Consider the following 19,547-nt stretch of genomic DNA (forward strand, 5'->3'; position numbering starts at 1 on the left):
GCAACTGGTGGAGATGGACATTTTGTCCTCAAAACACTTTGGAAACACCAAAACCTCATTCATGAGAGGAGACAAGAACTTGCTGAGCAACTTGGGACACCAGGGCATGACGATTTTCCAGCTCGTAAGTCAGCATGAACTTTTTTTGAGGAGGAAAAGTGGAAAGGTGCAATAAGTGACCACAATCCATGGTGAGACTTCCTCGTGAGAAGTAAAAAGAACGAAAACATAATGTTAGGATAGGGGATTAAAATAATGGGCACATTTGTGAGAATCCGCCCGAGGGAAAATAGTTTAGAAAATTAAAAACTCCATAGTAACGGCCCGAAAGCTGTTAACCGGCATCTAATTAATCACAAACTGCAATGCCCACAACAAAACATTAAAAAGAATTACAGGCAGGACAAAAAGTAAAATATTCATGCAGCAACCGAGTTTACCCAGACCAAAACAAGAAAAAAAAAAAGTAATAAAAAAGCACCATAGTGATGATACCTGAAGAGAAAAAAAAAAAACGACAAAAAACCACCAAACTTTTGACAGAACTATGAGCTGCAAACTCACCCAATTTCCGCTGCTCTTGTTCTACTCCAGCCTTTAAATCTGCTACTGCAGGTTCTGTGCCTGGTCACAAGGTCCCGCAGAGCTGCTGCAGCTGCGCGTTTCCTGAGCCTGGTGCTACACAGGGCTTTCACCACCCAAAGTCCTGCTAATCTGAACAGGGAGGAATCGGGACATTTTGAGAACAGCAACTTTTAAACAATTGTTAAGAAAAGGTCTCTCATCTTTCCCCAATTATAATAATAATAGAAACATTAGCTGCTTGTCTCAAGTTTAATTTGCCCATCAACAAGTTTGGTTTTAAGCCCGCCATAACTGTCCCGCATACTTAGACCTATCCTTACAGCAAAGTGTTCACTTGGACATGGTTCTCTGGGGTGTCCATTTGGGGCTCTTTTTGCTTCTTCCCCACACTTATAAAGTTAAAGCCATATAATCACAAATTAAACTGCAGAGGAAGAGAAGTCAACACACTGTAAATACTGAAATGACTCCACGTCCGACAGACCAAGCTCCATCGAGGTTCACCTATGCAACGGGATCTCCTCCTGGTGCAGGCTGGAGAGCTGAGGAGTCAGATGGCCAGAGGAGAGCAGAAGAAAACAGAAGTTAGGCTGCTGGACAGTCTGGAGCAAGGCACCTGGAAATGTCAAAAGCAAACACAAAATAAAAGGCAAACCAGTTGCAACTGCTTTATGAGGAGATTTCTTTTTATTAAATAGAAGGTTGGAAGTCCTGAATCTTGAAAGACTCTTCAGAGTACACGAAGCTGGGCAAAGCAAAAATATCCCAAACCTCTACATTTTATTTAATATAAAATAAGCTTTGCAAAAAAACCAGATGGAGTCAACTGACACCTATGGAAATTGATTTTGCACATCCTCCTATGCTGTGTGTTTGTTTGAACACAAAATATATTCCAATGCAACGCAGAGTAGAGCGCTCATCTCAGATCTCAACATCCCAGAGCGAAAGACCAAAAACAACCCAAAAAACCAACCACCCCTTAAACATAAAAAAAATGAGAATCTAGGATTGTATGGCACTCACCAGGATCTCTTTATTGATAAAGCTTAAAGTTCATTCAGGGTCTTTTGCTCATGAAATTGGCATTTTAACACCGACGGGGTACAAGAGGAGGTATTTTAGATTCGTTGTTAGGATAACATCAGATACAGGCTCATGGAAGAAAAAACCATAGCTTTTCTTATCAAAACAGTTTTGATTACTTACAGAGTTGATATTGATCGCAATAATTCTACTCTGGAACTTACTACACTAACAGGTTCATTGAAAGCAACCTTCTATAATAAAAACTGTGACGATTTTGACCAGTATTTTCAATGTGAAAGTCAGCATTTTCACTTAAAAAACCCCACTGCTCTACTGTTTCAGTCTAACAGGTTGGTCTGAGGCAAAAAAAATATTGGCTGCATGATGAAGTATGAAAACCATACGGCTAACAGAACCACCGATCATCAGTCTGGAAATGTTTAAACCACCTCAGATCTTCCTGTTCAAGCGACACATGAAACTCCAAAACATACAATTAGGATAAGAAGAAAAAGGATAAGAAAAGGAAATCTGGAAATTGGTTTGAGGGATTAAAAAAAAATAAAAAAATCAAATGCTTCCTTTGAGTAGCTACAGAGTCTTAAACACAGTCTCCAACTCATAAACACAAAAGGAACACTGTTAACATGCAGAGAATTTAACTTCCATGTGCTGACCTGAAAATGTGATTAAAACCACCTGTGACCACAGGTGCACCAATTGCATATCTGGTTTGCATTTGTAATTTACCAAAAGACAGTAGTTCCTCTCAAGTTTTCAAAACAAAACTTCAAGGCCATTTGATATTGCCACTTCTAATTTTAGGAGAGATGTCTGAAAAACACTTCTTGGTCCTCTCTACTGCCTTCTAGAAAATAAGAGAGCCGGATAGAAACGTCCACACGTAGAATCTCTCTGCAGACAACAACATCTCTCTGCATCTCAAAATACTTCTGCCTTCTGCATCTTGGGCAAGCAGAACATGGAAAGCTTGTTAGCAGATGACGTAACGGACAAGTCTTGAGCCACGAACTTCTCTCACTCTCTGGCAGTGGCGCAGGATATTGAGGATACTATGGAAGCGCTTATCCACTTTCAGTTGGGTGAACTCTTTGATATCGGCTTCCACAATAAAAAATTCACCTGGAAAACAAATAATGACTTTGCTGTAGAAACAGCTATGTTGTAGGATACACTTAACATTTCACAAGTAACAACGCAACCTCTTCTTAACAATTCCATACACTGATGAAAAACAATACAGTCAGCAGTAGGACAGCCTCACACCACCTCGGCAACTTCGTTCTATTTCCTAAATTTGTCACCAAAAAGAAGAATTACTGACCTTCCCATTAAGTTCAACTACCTTGCATTGTCCACAGGTTCCATTCAGCAAGCTCCAGCTGTTGACAGCTGTATCTACTAACATCAAACCATCCACGCTCCTCTATCAGGGTGTAAAGTCTGCAGCAGTCCAAAACACCACCCAGGGCCAGGTATGAGGTGTTCCACAGATGTGCCGAAAGACAGGGACAGTAGAAAGTCAACCAACAGCACACTTTGAAGAGCCTAACAGTAAAATGGTCCTTGAGGCCTTGCCCATAGACATTCTGCTCTTGGTGACATTCAAAGCACTGACGTGAGCAAAACCAAAGAGATGCTCAGGAGCTGCTTACAGATCATAGCACAGATTTACAAAGGCAGGCATCACGCCTCAGCATTTCAATCATGGAACACAGCTGAGTAGCAGCGTAATTTGAATCCCAACTAATTGCTTTGCAATGTCTGAAATAAGCTGTGGCCTGATGATGCCTGCCCAGGGCAGGGAGTTGGAAATAGATGATCTTTAAGGTCCCTTACAACTTAAGCCATTCTATGATTCTATGTTCTCTCAGCAGGCACTCAAGCTCTAGAATTGGCTGTTTGCAAATAAAAGGAAGGAGCCCTGCATACATCAGTCCACCATTCCCTTGACTGCCATCAGATCTGGAAAAAGAATAATTCTTTGTTAATTAAGAAAATGCAAGAAAAAGACTAACCACTTGGAACAGCACCCTCCCTCTGTCTCTCAAAGAAAATGGCATAGGAAGATCCTGCATCAGAGCTAGCAGCTCATCCCTTCTTGCAGTTGATTAACTACTTCTAAAAGGAAATTCTCATTACCAAGTGCTTGGAAGAAACCAGGGCCTTGACTGGAGTTAAAGCATTTAAAATGCCTGTAACAGAAGCCCAAGAGAAAGTCCCCACAAACAGGGAGACACAAGAAAGGAAGGAGTTATTCTAAGCACTCCATAGCTATATTCACCAGCTGTTATTTCATATTCAGTCTTTACACACCGCTCAGATAGGACATAATTACAGATCTAGTAAAATGACTGCACGTTTAATACTTCCTGTAACACGGCATAAGGTTTTAACCACGCATCTTCACAAAAACTCCAAGAATGAAAAGCAATCTGAAACCAGGAACGTGCTAATTAAGGTGTAGGAAAGAAATAACCAATTATCTTTAAGGAGAGTATATTCTTCTGTCGTATCATGCCTCCAAGTCTTATGAGAAAGAAGTCACAAGGCTCGGGGTATTCTAGCCTGGAAAAAGAGGATAGCATTATCCCTCCTCCTTTTACCCTTAAAGTAAGGTAAAGGGAGCATCACCTTAAATAAGATGGAGCATCTCCTCTTTCTATTAAATTATTGGAGAGTCCCTCCAGTTTAACCAAGGAGAATGTAGCTGATGCTAGTTGGAAAGCTGAAGATGCCAGGAAAGCTTTTATTTATTCATTAAACAAATACAACATAGCTTTACACAAGCAAATCTATGTTTTTCTGTAAACATTTCATCTTGAAATTTCATCTTCTGCATGATTCAACAGGACGCGCTCCACTCTGCAGGAGCACCCAAGGATATAATGGCCACTAGAACTGAGGTCCCAGAGTGCTGTTTACAAGCATAGTGTTCCCCAAAATACTGCTCAGCCAGAGCTGAAGAACAACAGACTCTGTTTTCTCACGGACTGGACCATTTTGAGAGTTGGCGACACAGATCTCTAATAGGAAGTAGAATCTTCCAGAGACAATAACTGTCAAAAGCTGGAGGTCTTCCCCCAAACGGGAGCTATACGGGAATTTCAGAGACTTTGCAACAATGCCAAATTTGCATACAGATGAGAAGTGGAAAGTTTGTTTACTAGGAGAAGAAAAAACCTGCATAACTGCTTAAAATATAACTACAGATGGATAGAGACCACTTGTAATTTCCAGTAACAGGGCAATATCCCTAAATGGTGTTGAGAACCCAGGGATAATCTGCATACCGGTTTCGCAGCCTGTTATATCTGGAGGAGCATTGGAATGTCTTGAATCTGTGCAGAATACGATTTCTTCTTACATTTGCCCAGAATTCAGGGCAGCAACGTTTAGCCTAGCAGGATACCGTTTACGAAGAAACCAGAGCTGGCTAAAGAGCGGTGGTTTGGTTGGAAACAGTAACTCCATGTACTAAATAACTGGCTGAACTAACAGAACCACCTCACTGGCTGGCAGGTTACCCTGATAAACCAGGCAGTGTCTTTTCTCATCTTGAAACCCGAGGAAGAGGTCAGCTGGCAATCAGCCCAGCCTTCAGAAACTGTGGGAATCCTAAGCAGAGAGACACTCGCAGCAGAAATCTGAGCAAACAAATCAATGCACGCACAACCTCATCCTGAAAAATGCAATGGATAAAGACATTTAATCATTTTGCGCAGGCCAGATAAGAACCTTCTGACAGCCTGCCAGACCTTTTCTCTAGAATTTCTAGATGATTAGTCACAACAAACACACACAAAACAAAACAAAATCTCTCTCACACACACACTCAGATGCTGAATGTTCTAGTTTCCTAACTGAACTTTCCAACCTAAACAAGAAAATAAAGACTCTCTCTCAGGTACTTGAAGAAATTAAAAGCCTCGATTTTTCAGACTTAAAAAAAAAAAAATACTTTCTGGCAGAAAATTATCTCTGACTAGTTGCAGCTTTCTCAAGTTGCTACTTCACTGCGACTAAGGCTGCCGCAGATCGCGGTGCAGACTAAGCAGCATTCCAGGCCTAAGTGCCTCTTTCTTCTCTATAGCCATGGGCTCAAACTCCTTACCATCATCCTGAGGACAGTAACAGTTAAAGCAAATGATACTGTAAATTAAAAACGATGAAGCAAGTATTTTAAGAAATCTCAAATTAATATGAGCCCTTGCTAGACTGAAGCAAAACTTGTCTAGAAAAAATGAAACTATCTGAGCCCAAATCAGAAGCCAGTCTAGCTGCATGCCTTTAGCATGCTTTTATTAAGTCCTTTACAACACTGACTTTCCTATTACATGTTTGTCCTCTAAGTCTCAAAATAAAAAAAACTGCCAGGCATGTCCATCATATCAGAATTCCTTCCCCACAGAAGAGACACATTTAGAATCTAGAAGTTAATGATGTTATCACCATACCATGAATATTGAGAGTCTTGATCAGCGGCAAACCCAAAGGAAGGAAGAAAAAGTTGTAGTTTGTCATAAGGTGACTCCTGAGTACCCAGGGAATGCTTAGGGCAGAAAGTTCTTACTTTCTGTCCACGGCAAAAATTCAGATGCGGGTACCAAGGCATTGTCAGAAAAAGAGCTCTCTTTCTGTGAGATAGAGGAGTTTGCCCCACGGTTTATGTTGGAACTTGGAAACACCAGGGCATTCTAAGGACATTGCCAAGCTTGATACGTGCAGTACACCCCTCCAGGAATAATTACATAGCTGTTCTCAAAAGGAAAGGAATGTCAAAAAAGGAGATTTTAATATTAGAGATTTGCTGTGCCACATATCTTCGGAGAAAATAACCTGTAAGTACAACTTGCTTTTAAATTGAGAAAAAGACATTTTGGTGCATTTTCGCTCCCTCTGTGCTTTTAAGATGAGAAAACTTCTTAAGATTATCAGACAGCCCTGTCTCTTCCACAAAGCCACTGCGGCATAACTGATTACCCAGATCTCCCAACTTCAGAACAAATTTTTAATAGTTCATGTCCCTTCTAGCTTAAAAAACTGAAAACACAGTTTATCCAGTTCGGTTATCAAACCAGGAGTTTCCAAAACTTGTCGTGAATCCAAATTAAATCTTTGTGTGCTCTTAAAAGTTTTTTTGCTACAACATGCCATGTTAAGTGACATGTTTTCAGTGCAAACATATAAAAAGTAACCAAATGAGTTATGGGAAAACTCTTAAGTCAAAACAATAACCCTTGTTCCTAAACTATAGGGCTTTACCCAGAAGAGGTGATTGGGTTTTATACTGACTACCCAGTTCTGTATAGTAATAAGACATTTATATTCCTTATGGCCTAGAACATGATCTGGAAATTAATCTTATTTCTGTTCTCCTCCCCTTATATCAAAGGAGAACCAGAATTTCCATTGCTCCAGACTGTCAAAGCGTTGTTCACCCCACCTCGTATTGGACAGAAATTCTTCAGGCCCAAATCTGATTTAGGCTTGGCACCACATGCTGGCGCGGGAGGGAAAGCCCTGCTAAATCTAGATATATTTTTTCCGCCCTGTTCTCTGTCTGAGAATAAGCAGTAGTGGGTTTTCTGAAGTTTTTCATGACTGATGGTTTTAAACTCTCCCACAGGTTAAATCATTCCACCAGAGTGCCTGGATGGACCATTTTCTGAGAATAAGATGCTCCAAGTTACGCTATAACATGAAAAGCGCCTGCAGTCATTAGTCGTTCAATATTTTGTCCAGTATTTTTATACTTGTGCTGCAATATCCAAATGCCATGAGTTTGGTACTAGCAAATGTAGAAAAAAACCAAAAAACAAATACCTTTTGTATCCTTAGTTTCTTCTTCCAGGTACCTGTGGTAGAGATTTCTGACTGCTGCATTCATAGATTTCAGAGGCTGATGCAGGATCTTGTACTTGCCCACCACAGCCTTGTTAATTTCTTGAACAACTGCATTAATCCGATCATATGTTAAACGGCCTTTCATATACCTACAAATAAAAATCAGTAACCAGAAAGTCACAAACAAAGTTCCGTGTTTATTTTTCTCTTTCATCAGCCTTAATTGAACATGTTATTCCTAGTTAGAAGCAGTTTCTTCTGCTTTGTGTTAATGAATAAATGCAGTAGTTGATTTTGTTCATTTCCTTGACTGTTTAATAATGTTGAAAAGCCAGAAAGATGAAACATTAGAAAGCTAAATTAAGAAGTAAAAACTACGAAGTGCTTAAGCTAAGAAGCTTTTCAAAACTGAGTAAAGGTTGCTTTCATAGCATACCATTTAACTACAAACGCAAAAAATCAAGCAACTTTGCAGAAAACATAACACGAGCCAAAACTGAAATCAAATGTTTCTGCCTGAGTGCAATTTAGATTTATATTATAATCATAAATAACCTGTGTTTGATCTTACGGCGATTCCTTTGGGTTTTTTTGAAGAAATACTAGTTTTGTGTTATTTTCTGTATTTTATTGTGCAGCCTACCGAGCTATACAGACACAGTTCTGCACTACCAACATCTGCTTCTGAACTTTCAGAGCATTTCATGAAACTAGTACTGAAATAATAAGATCTGTTGATAACAGCCTGGAGGTACAGGAAGCACGGAAAATAAAAACAAAGTGATGTGGAAATATTAGAACACTGGAATATTTACAAGTAAGGCTATTCAGCATTTATGGATGTAAAGGCACACATTCAAGGAAAAGGAAACATGCTACAAACTGAGAAGCCATTATATAAAAATGAAATTTGAAGTTCATATGACAAGCATTAATTTAAATACAAAACAAAACCCCAGAAAACACTGCAGGAAAAGCCAGGGCAACCTTGCAAGTTGAATTAACCCATGATGCCCATTCATTGATTGCCCAAGTTGAATTAACCCATGATGCTACAACAAACCAAACCTGGCTCTTTGCGTTTCATTCGGTATCAGTTTGGAGATGTGTGGAATGAGAAAAGTGTTACAACTCATTTTAAGAATGAATGGGGTTCTTTAGGTCAGGACATCAGGAAGCTAAAAGCTGTAGGACAATAAGACTGAAAAGATCGATGAACAGGAAATTCTTCCCTCATTTTAATCTGAATGAAAAACCTCAATCTTTGGAAAGCATACAAAGAATTTAAAGCACAAGCAGCTAATTAATTACAAATTCAATATTCCAAACCAGAACGTGGGCAGGCATTCTACAATTGCCAACTAAAAATAAGTGCTTGCTGTAGATTTTAATAATAGCCAGTCCCTGCCAGGGAGACAGGTCTGCATGGGGTGTGTAAAAACTCCTGAAATCAAAGCAATTGCTCTAATTTCAGACTGAATTGCTACTAAGTTATTTGTAGCCAGTTTTCAACTTCATTGATATTTTGATTAATCCAGATTCAAAGCTGGAGGTGCAGCCTTTTTTATAAAAACACACTACTTGGCACACATAACATCTTTTCAAATAAAAGCAGCACTACCACCCCTGACATGCAGTCGTACTCGGTGAGTAACACAGCCTATAACCGCAGAAGGGCTTTGTCTATACATTAACTGCTCTTTATTGCTCCACCTGCATCCCTTAGCGTGTTTATAAAGTCACAGGGGAATGCGCAGAGCTATGAAGATTAAGGCCAGAGGTACAAGATACCTATATTTAAGTTCCTATGCTCCCACTATCAATAGAGATACAGTGGATACACTTAATAAAAGCAAGCGACCACCTCAGCTCATCCCGATGCAGAAACAGAGAAGCAGGATTCAGTTGCTGAAACCACAGAACCGAGCGGTTTTTGAGCGGCCCTCAGGCATCCAAGATGCTCCCAGGGGGCTAGCAGATGTGCGGGTGGGTTACAGAAAATTCAGGAACTGAAGATCTGGCAGTACAGGCTAAAGCATCTCCAGTGGCACCAGACAGTTCTGCATTACAGCTGAGCAGCCAAGATGTTTTCAGATTTCACTGACTGTACTGACTAGACGTTCAACAAGAGCGGTGGCACTCAGGGAGAGTGGGGACACCTGTGTCACAGACGCCTTAAGCTGAAACTGCAGTCTATCAAAAGCAACTGGAATTTTTCTTCTGCGCGTAACTGTAAGGATCATAAAAACTCCAGCTGTTCCACAGTCTTCTCATGTTTCTATCCAGCCATGGCTTGCAAACCCATAAATACTGACATTTATTTCAGTCCATATATATGCTAATATAAAAATACAAAGTCAAGGGTTCCAAATTCATCCATTTAATTTAGATTTTAAATAACTTTAAGATCTGCTTCACTACACCAAAAGGAAAAACATTCAGAACTCTTTAAAAAAAAAAATAAAAAATTGAGAGACCCAAGTTCTTTTTTTGATCCACAGAAGCCCTTTTCAGAACATTTTTTCCATAGGTACAAAAACCAAAGCACAGTGCTATGTTCTTCAAAGAAAACAGCAACATCAATATATCACATATATGCCACCGGAAAAGAGATAAATCTCCTAATAGTCAACCCTGCTCCCTCAAAATGCTTAGGCTACAAGAAACATATTCCCCCAACTTACCATCTTCTGAGACTTCTGAGTTATAACGAATGTGCAGATTCTAAAAATACCTTAAGCGGTAAGAATTTTAGAGACAGAATAAAGCAAGCATTTTCCTTTGCCTTGAATTCAAAGTTAACCGAGACATTTACTGCGCCACTTCCTTTTACCTCCTCCAAAAAGTGTCTTTCTGCAGCAGATTCGAAGGCTAAGATAATTTGCAGGTTTCTCACTGTGCGAGAATATTCTATTTGATCAAGGTGCTCCATATCTGCACCTTAACACAGCACGTAGCTTTCTTAAATACCTGCTGCAGAGCTCTAAAAATAGGAAGTGACTGAAGACTGTGTATCCCTTTTAGTGCCCTAATGATGTTAGGGGTAGATTCTCCTTAGCTTTCAGCACAAAGGGGGTGAAAACCACAGACATTTTTTTCCTGTTAAACTCTACCAAAGCTGTGGAAGGAAGGGAGAGAGGACTGAGACTCTCGGCAGATGCGAACCCTGTGATACCCAGCTGGTATGGGAATTACAGACATATGTGATGCATACGCACAATTGTGCTTTATTAAGTCCCTCAGATGGGCTTAGCACAGGCAGAGCCCTGTGCTAGCACAGCCACGCGGCTCAAGGACCAGAGCTGCATAAAAACACACTAATCCCTTATTACTATCGCCAGCAGGTATAAAGAGATCCCACATCAAAACCGGCGCTGACCTGCAGGACTGGGATATGAAACTAATTCTCATTCTTCTAGGAGAACATGGTAGATGTGAGAAAATTTGGGCCACAAACATTTGCTGCTCAGATTTGATTAAATAGCAAGTGGAATTGCAATCTTAGCTGACTTCCCCAATCTGGTATTACAATACCGCCAGGCAACAGGAAAAAATATTGGTAGATTAATAGATCTGTTTAAATTCATGTAAATCTCCCTCCAAAGAACAAACATGCTTTCCCCATCTGAATAAAAATATTTCTATAGTCTCACAAGCACAGTTTAAGATGCAACCTTCCTATGAACCAGCGATGAATATAAGAGTATTCAGCTGGTCTCTGTCCCCATTCTCCCCCCTGCAAACAGCAGTGGAAAACCTTCTGCTTTCAAGGATAATGAAACAACTTCCAGAGGTTATCAGGGAAAAAATCACTACTTTAACTGAAGGTTAAAATAACATTTGGCTGGAATGGTCTATGTCTACTTCTCTTGCCTTAGCAGATATAAAGACCAAAAATTCCCATGTTCCAGCTTTTACCTTTCCAAAATTTTATCAGGAGAGAAGTACCTAAGGGAGCAAATCCACCAAATACTAGAGGTGATCTGCAGAATAAAGATACCAGGTGCATGCACTTTTAAGAAGTAACCAAGAGAGTCCTTTATTATTAGCTCAACATTCAGGCTCCTTCATTTTTTTGGATGGAGCAATTTGGTGGGAAGAAATGGATGCTGTTCACATGGAAATTTTGAAAGCTATAGGAAAGACGATTTGAAAGCCCCAAGTAAAACTAAAACAAAAATAAAATTCCTATTGAAACAAGTGTTGTCAGGGAACACACTGAATCTAGAGTCGAGATAACAATTTAGCATTAGGCATCAACAGAATTTTCTCATTTTTGCAGAAATATTTGTCATTGTCCCCAAGATGTCATTTAAGAAATGTTATTCCTACCTGACAGACTTCAGACAAGAATATGTATTAATCAGGTCCTGGTGGCAGGGAAAAAAACCCCACAGCTTTCTATTCCAGAAATTTGGGATATTTCAGTGGGAGGTGTTTTTGCTTTTCACAAGTTTCTTTTCCCATCTCAAACCAAATTGATAAGTCAAGACTTGAAGTTTTCAGAAACCAATAGTTGGGTCAAATAAAACCAGCATTTAAAATTATTTTTCTTTTTATGTGCAACAATTCCTCTTATCTTATGAGATGATGGCTCTTTTTTTCTTTTTAAACATCAGTTCTCAAAAGAAGAGGAGAAACCACCTATTAACTAATATATTTTTGTTCATACAATTAAAGCAGTTTTTGAGATAAGAGGTTTGGGTTTTAACTGATTAGTTCTGATCTTCCCAACATATACATAAAAAAAGAACCTAATTAGCTCTATTAATTTAATTTTCAGGTTTGCCGGCATTGCATACAAACTATTTGAAGCTATCATCATGATGTTTCATCCTGTGGAACGTTTAAAATTTCAAACCATCTCTGTCAGTCTCAGTTCTGCAAGAGCTCACTTTCCCAAACCTACGTTTGCCACCCAAATTGGCATGACAAGGTCTAAGAAAAGCCGTGCTTACTTACGCAGGAACACTTTCAAATTCTTCTGCGGTTATTAAGGGTGCTTCTTTAATAAGTCTTGGCTCTTTTGTAGGTTTCTTTGCACGTTCGGGTTCTACAACTTTTGTTTGCTCTTCACATTTCACAGTTAGGCCAGTGATGCTGTAAAATGAATGAATATTAAGTGTATAAATAGCAGATAAGTAGTAAGGAGAATACCATTACATTATTAAGTCCGCTTACTCACAGACCTAAGATCCAACCCATCTGTTAGGCTGGATGAACACAATTCACCATCTTGCCTGAAAGAAAAATAAATAAAGCAAGCCTACTCCATTTCAAATTGCATACTTCAGCTGACTTCATTATAGCTCTTCATTTCTCCGCTAGAGAGGCTGCTAGCAGGTGAATTGGAAGCAGTCCAAATGCAGCTCACAGAGCAGTTAAGAATTCAATGTACCATTACATTTCACAGAACATGAGGCCTTGCTTTTTATCAGATGAACCAGAGCACAGAGCTGCAGCCTAACACGCAGATTTGAAATACTTCACAGCTCTTTGAAATAAGTTCAAATCTTGGGAAGCCTGACTCATCCATTAATCTTTTGAAGCAAAGAAATTCAACACCATCCAGCAGGCTGGGATTTTTTTTTTTTTTTTTTTTTAGGCAAGATCCCAAAAGCTGAGGAATTTCCTGCTTTGAGTGATTATTAAAGAATTATTTTTATAAATTCACCCTTAGTCCAAACCCTCAGCTTATAGCCTCAAACACCAAGTTATTTGCCAGCCACCTACCTAGCTGTTCTCCTACTCATCGGTATGAGGATGGCAAAGAGGACACATTTGGCCAAATTCACTGTCATCTGAGTACAAGGACATTACTGGGCTGAGATGCACAAGGGAAATAACTAAAGCCATACCAAGCTGACCTGTCACAAAGAACTGATCCTCTACTTTGATCTAACCTTCCCACAAGAAGAGATCCTTGTTTGATGTGGGACCCTACAGTCAGCGAACAGCACAGCATGCCTCTGTTGACCCGAAGGCTGGGGCTTGATGTGTCACTTGATGTGACACCCCTAAACCCACTGTCCCACTTCCCAGGGAAGACAACTGCAGTAGGGAGGACAGCTAGTGCCACCTGCTGGGCTCCCAAACCGTCTGGTCCCTGACACAGTGACACAGCAGGAGGGGAAGCTCTGCTCTGTGCCATGTCACAATGCAGAGCCCTTGGACACCGACAGTTAAACTAATTCAGATGTAAACATCTGAAAAACAAGGTGAGGTCCTACACAACGTGAATCCTGGCACCCTGGAGCTAACACTAGGGGCAGGGAATGTCAGCAAGGAAGAGGGAAAGGAAAGGGTGGGGATTTTTGGTGGTGTTGGAGGTGGGTTTGGAATAGAAGGATAAACACAAGGACTGAGGGAAGTGAGAATTCACATTTGAAAACTTCACTCCTCCTGTACATCTCCTGCCATCCTCCTCACTGCAAAAAAACTCTTATCTTTTCTAGATCATTCCCCACCCGCAGGTACTTCTGCTTTGTGTTCCTACCCGCTACCTTGCCTGTTCATGCTGCAGTGAGGTGGTACACGTACAGCTCGCTGCTGACCTGCACCACAAAGAGAAAGAACAGATGCTTGTATTCAAAATCTCACTTTGGTGTACCAAGAAACTGCTCTCTCAATAAACACCTGGAATACAAAGGGCTTAAGATACACTGAACTTGCTTTTTATTTCAGCGAGATTCCTCCAGTAAATAAGAACATCAAAATCAAGAACACGGGAGAGAAGCAATACCTAAAGCCATGAATTGTTCGATTTGTCTGTGTGTCATTTTCATTCTTTCTGAGCTTTTCCGTCTCACCAGTGTTCGAGCACTCGGTCTGCCTTCTGCATTACTTATCTCATGATACTCACTCAACAGACAATTAGTACTCAGCTCCCCAAACATTTTGGGATGTAGAGGAACAGAAGTGGAGATCAATGGAGGAAGGCTGGGGGAAGAGGACTGAAGACCTATTTACAGTGATAGAGATGGATTCTGACCAATTACAGTCTGTTCTGTCTTGCACTTGCTTGACCCTCCACCACACAACACAGTGAACGTCAAGAAGCGACAACATGGGGACAAAGGAGAAAGGGTGTTCTGACAAATGGCATTAACATATAATGTATTATTTCCCAGGAAAAACCAACGGCACAAACTGACACTGACAGAATAGCAATTATAAACTGGCAGAGCGTGATCTGTAGAAAATCCTTAGAAAAACTTGCTTATTTTTTACACGTGTTGTTCTCTCTAGAAAGGGAAGGAGCAGCTAAAGCCAAATCACAATTAACTTCTTGATCAAAAGGAGGACAAGACTGGAAGGGAAACCAACATCCTAAAGAATCTTTTTGATATCAGAGGTGACACAATTGCTAAACAAGCCTCATTTGCATCTAAACAATTCCCAGTAGCTAACGTAAACTTAAGACAAAGGTTTTTCCTAAACTAAGAAAATAAGTTACAAAAGGAAGGCAGAACCCCAGCGATAATTTCTGAAGAATCTCCATTCTTTCACATACACAAAAATTTCTGCAACATCGAAATTGAAAAGGAACAAGAAATCTCTAGATACATTTTAGGAGGCTGTTTCTTAAACTAAGGGTTCACATCTGAACAGTAGCATTCAGAAAAAAAGATCTTCTGCACAAGTCATCTCTCTACCAGCTAAGACTAGTCCAACTTTCAATACAAGCAGTACCCACACAGATGAGAATATTGCTATGCACGATCTAAAATTACAGTTCATTTTTCTCTTCTGTAACCCTGTTTCCACATCCTTAACATTTTCTTTTGCTGGAATACGCCTGTAATGTTTTCAGCCTGGGGCTTGTCTGGTATTAGGAGCGAGACCAGGTAAAGCTGATAAGATTCAGGGCACATATTGGAAGCACTGAATTCAAATAGACTGATGCATTGCCTTCAGACAAGCTACAAGGGTGGAAACAAGGGCTGGGATCTCCAGACTCTAGAGGAGACCCCCACCCGGCACACAATAACATAAAAAGCAACTCCAACAGGCCAGAGAAAGAGCTGACCACTCTGAGAAACCTAGTCAGAGTTATAATGTCTGCGAAACCTTCTGAATAATAGTTATCATTTCACATACTTGTGTCTTATTCTCTTACTTGAGCTACTTTATTCTGAACAGCTTCTCAGGACTGCCCTCTCAAAGGCCGGTGGATGTCACTGATAGCTAAAATAAATGCCAGGCTGCCGCAGGGAAAGAAGAATAAAAATACCACCACCATAATTCAAATCCCCACTGAAAGATGACCGAGTTAAAGGATTTTTATTTTTTTTTTAGTTATATTTGAAAGGGCAGTGTTGAACTTCAGTTCTAGTGACCCAGCATTTGGCTAACTAACCCACCCCTTCAACCCCTAGGCGCTGCAACTATTAGATCAATGTGTTTGCAATTCTAAAGCCAGGGATGCTCAGATTTATCAAAGAACTAGCATTCTACTTTAATGTCACATCTGCCACTGGAAGCTTCTATCTGAACAACTTGGGATTTTACAGGTTTTACCTGAGGGATTTGTTCGGGTGCTAGTACAAGTCTAGTAGTGAACAGTCAAGAGCAAACTCCAGAATCAATTCACGTAACAACCTTTGTGCCCAAAAGTTCACAGTTAATATACAGTAAAAAGAGTAGAGCTGTACAGTGCTGGACACTGTGAGGAGCAGCCCCACACCCCCATACTCACATACCACGTACCAGCTCTGAGTTGGTTTAGGCAGATGGGGAGGAATGTTTTCACGGAGGTGCTGTGCTTCATTTTGATCTCTCTCAGCAGACTTCTGGAGCTCCTGAAATTAACATTAGACTTCATCAGAAATCTGAAACTTAATGCCGAGCAAGCAAAATTAGTTTGCTCTTAGGGCAATGTTAAAATAATTTTTTTAACTTAAGAAGTGCTGTTTGGTCTCTCCCCATCATCTTACCTCTTTACCCCCTCATTTCCCCAAGAGCAACTAGCAAAGCTCAGGAAAACAAAGCTGAGAGTGAGAATATAACCTTGTCTGTCTTTGCCCTTAAAGTGTCAGAGAAATTTGAGCAGGCAAGAAGTAAATTTGTAACAATATACCCTAGCAGGTCTCCGAGCTGGTGATGAAGAGATACTACAGGAAACTCATCTACATTCCCCAAACAACACTTTCACAAAAGACTTGATACATGAAGGCACTGCAAACACAGACTAAAACAAGAAATAAATATTCTAATTAAATCGTTTTCATAGCTATTGCGAGGATGTAAAAAATAGAACTGCTCTTTAGATCACAGTATCTATTATGATAAAGACATGTTTTCAATATATAAACCCTGAAAAATACTTTTTTAATGTTCACTATGTTGGAGAGACGCTTACTAAACCATCAGAAAGCCTATTCCGAGTCCCAGTTTAACTTTGTAAGCACATGCATCCAAACATGTCACTTCGAATCTAGAAAAGAACAACTATGCAATTATCAAAGATTCCTTTGAATCTTTCAGTATTTTATGAACAGGGGGGAAAAAAAAAAAAGATTACTTTTAGCAAATTCTTCAGTTTTTCTTGCTGTTGAACTTCCGCTTCCATTTTATTCAGGAGATCATGCAAGAGAACCATCTCCTGTCCTATTTTACAGAGCATAGATTTGAGAGATGGTTCTTGACCTGTCGAAGAGAGAACGTTAGGCCAAAAAGCCTCCAACACAAAACCAAAATCCAATTTCCCTCCCCTCCACGAGGAGCGATTATCTGCTAACTCTATGGTCCCCAGCCACCACATCTTCCCAGGAGAAGCAGCAACATTTGCTGGTCAAACAGTCAATCTCCTACTCCACAGAGCCAACAGACTTCAAAGCTACTGAGGGAATAAAGGTCCCTCTCCACCAGGAGGTTGGAAGGTGCTAAGCTGTACCCACTACCACGGCAGGTTGCAGGTAGAGGACACAGCTTTTAAATGCAGCCTGGCTTTCACAACTCAGCACCCTGTTCTACTTCACAATCTCCCTCTGTTTAGGGTTATAGTTCTTCTTCAAACAGGAGGTGAGCCTAGATGACCAGATGACCCTCCCAACCAACATTTCTATGATCCTGGGTAACCTCTATTTGTGCCTAGCAAAGGGCAACAGATTAATCTAAAACATTCAGATCAAATTCAGTACCTCAGTTTAAATAAGTTTGTAAGCATGCAGTGGGTAACACCACAGCCAGGCACTCCTGGAGCACTAGGACAAGACACCCGTATAAAACTCCCATCTATGCCTTCGCACATTTTTTTAATTAGGGTTAACATATTCACCAAGATATTTTTTCTTCTCCCATCTGGGGCTTTCCCCACCAAATGTATAGAATATAGGGTGCATTAACCCCACAGACTCCAAGTCCCTCAGACGGGCATACTCTCTCTTAGCTCACGTTCTCTGCTTGGCATCTGGATCCCTGATAACACTCCCATTTTTGCCACCCTTGCTCACAGTCTTGGTTATTTGTTAAATTTTTTTTCTCTATATGTTACTTGATTTCCACTTTCTGTTCCATTCCTTGTCTAATTAGAGCATTCCCATTTTCTGCAAGCAGGTGCAAGCCGAAACCTGCTCTCAATTTCTTTTACCTATGTTTCTTAATTGAAGAGTCTTTTTAATAGTTGAAATCTTCATGTTGATGTGAAAGCATAAATCTTCCAGGTCTGAGGACGCCATATTCCTCTATTATCATACTGAGGGGAAATAAAAAAAGAATGCAGTAATTTAAGAATGACCTAAGTTGCAAACACTAAGCACACAAGCAGCATTTTAAAAAGGACCCCGATCTGTTAAAGAAGCAAAGAGAACTTAAATGAAGCAGTAAAGTTATTACCTTCTATTTTACTAAACTGGAAACAGAAGAGGAAGCACAAAATTACTGACACCAGACAAAATAAAGCAGTTTCCCTGAATTCTGGAGATAAGTGCAATGTAATATCAGTGCAACGATTCGTCATGAAACTGGGTAAGTATTACATTAAGGCGTTCACTACTAAAGGAGCTGGAAGTTTACTGCAATAAACAAGAAGTATCTGGTTTATATAAAGCAGTGCTATAAGGTGCTCTCAGGGAGATTACGTCAGGTGATCAACATTTAAAGAGGTGGGTTTGGGTTTGTTTGGGTTTTTTAAGTAATTAAACAAAAGAAAACGCACACTCGCTTGCTAGCAGCGTACGGAGGCACAAAAAGTAGCATTATATACCAGTTACTCTTGTGCAAGTATACCTATTAACTCTATTAGAGAAAATAATTGATGAAAAAGCGTTGCTGAAATGCGTCTTCCCCCGCCACAGCGTAACAAACCTCCATTTAACGCTAACGCCCGGCCGCCCTTGTGCCTGCAGCGCTCACACGGCTCCCTCTGGCGGCTCCCTCACACCCGAAAACCAAGCTTTTCTCTTAAAAATACTATGAACCCGCAGGCTTGCTAAATCAGTCAGTAGAGACGTGCCGGTTTCCACACACCTTCCGCACCTCAGGAGAAACCGTTACGACCCGCCGCAACCCCCGCCCTCCATTTTGCCTCACGCCCTGCCCCGACACCCGCCTTCCCTCCCCCAGCCGTCCCGCTCTCACCGCGGCGGCGGCCGCAGACGGTTCCCCTCGGGGCGGTGAGGAGGAAAGCGGCGGGGGGGAGGTCTCCGGACACGAGAAGGGATCACCGGGGAAAGTGGCGAATGTACCCACCGTCCCTGGGCGGCAGCACCCGTTCGAACCCGCCGCCCTTTGCCGGGAGGCGGCGCCGCGCATGCGCCGGAGGCGGCGCGCGGGGAAGGCGGGAAGCGCTGAGGGGACGGGCCCGGCTCCCTCAGGAAGCGGGGCTTCTCCCGACCGAAAAGCAGCCCCGCAGCCGTCGTTAATTGGTTACATACATTAAGTTTATCGCGGCATCCAACGGAAGACAAAGCCCTCGGTAAAAGTAAATCACTTTTCAACATATACATACCCCTCCTGTAAGAAAGGCAGGTATTGTTTTTGCACGGGAGAAAAGCCGTTTTCCATCAGAAGTGATATGATTAGGGAATGACTAGACAAAGAGGCCCCAGCCATGGCTTGTATAA

The 19,547-nt window shown here is 40.9% G+C and overlaps 1 protein-coding gene across 1 annotated transcript; it reads right to left on the reverse strand.

Annotated features, from left to right (window-relative positions):
* Positions 1–1,608: 1,608 nt before the first annotated feature.
* On the reverse strand, positions 1,609–19,198 carry LOC128901995 (spindle and kinetochore-associated protein 1-like). Its single transcript, XM_054184241.1, has 7 exons — positions 19,063–19,198; positions 18,074–18,178; positions 17,006–17,130; positions 16,192–16,283; positions 12,445–12,582; positions 7,462–7,631; positions 1,609–2,757 (listed from the first exon to the last, which is right to left on the reverse strand). The coding sequence occupies exons 2-7, from the start codon at positions 18,159–18,161 to the stop codon at positions 2,609–2,611; spliced, it is 762 nt and encodes a 253-aa protein (XP_054040216.1). The 5' UTR covers positions 18,162–18,178; positions 19,063–19,198; the 3' UTR covers positions 1,609–2,608.
* Positions 19,199–19,547: the final 349 nt, after the last annotated feature.

The sequence above is a fragment of the Rissa tridactyla genome, chromosome W (assembly GCF_028500815.1).
Source record: "Rissa tridactyla isolate bRisTri1 chromosome W, bRisTri1.patW.cur.20221130, whole genome shotgun sequence".
NCBI classification, from domain to species: Eukaryota; Metazoa; Chordata; class Aves; order Charadriiformes; family Laridae; genus Rissa; species Rissa tridactyla.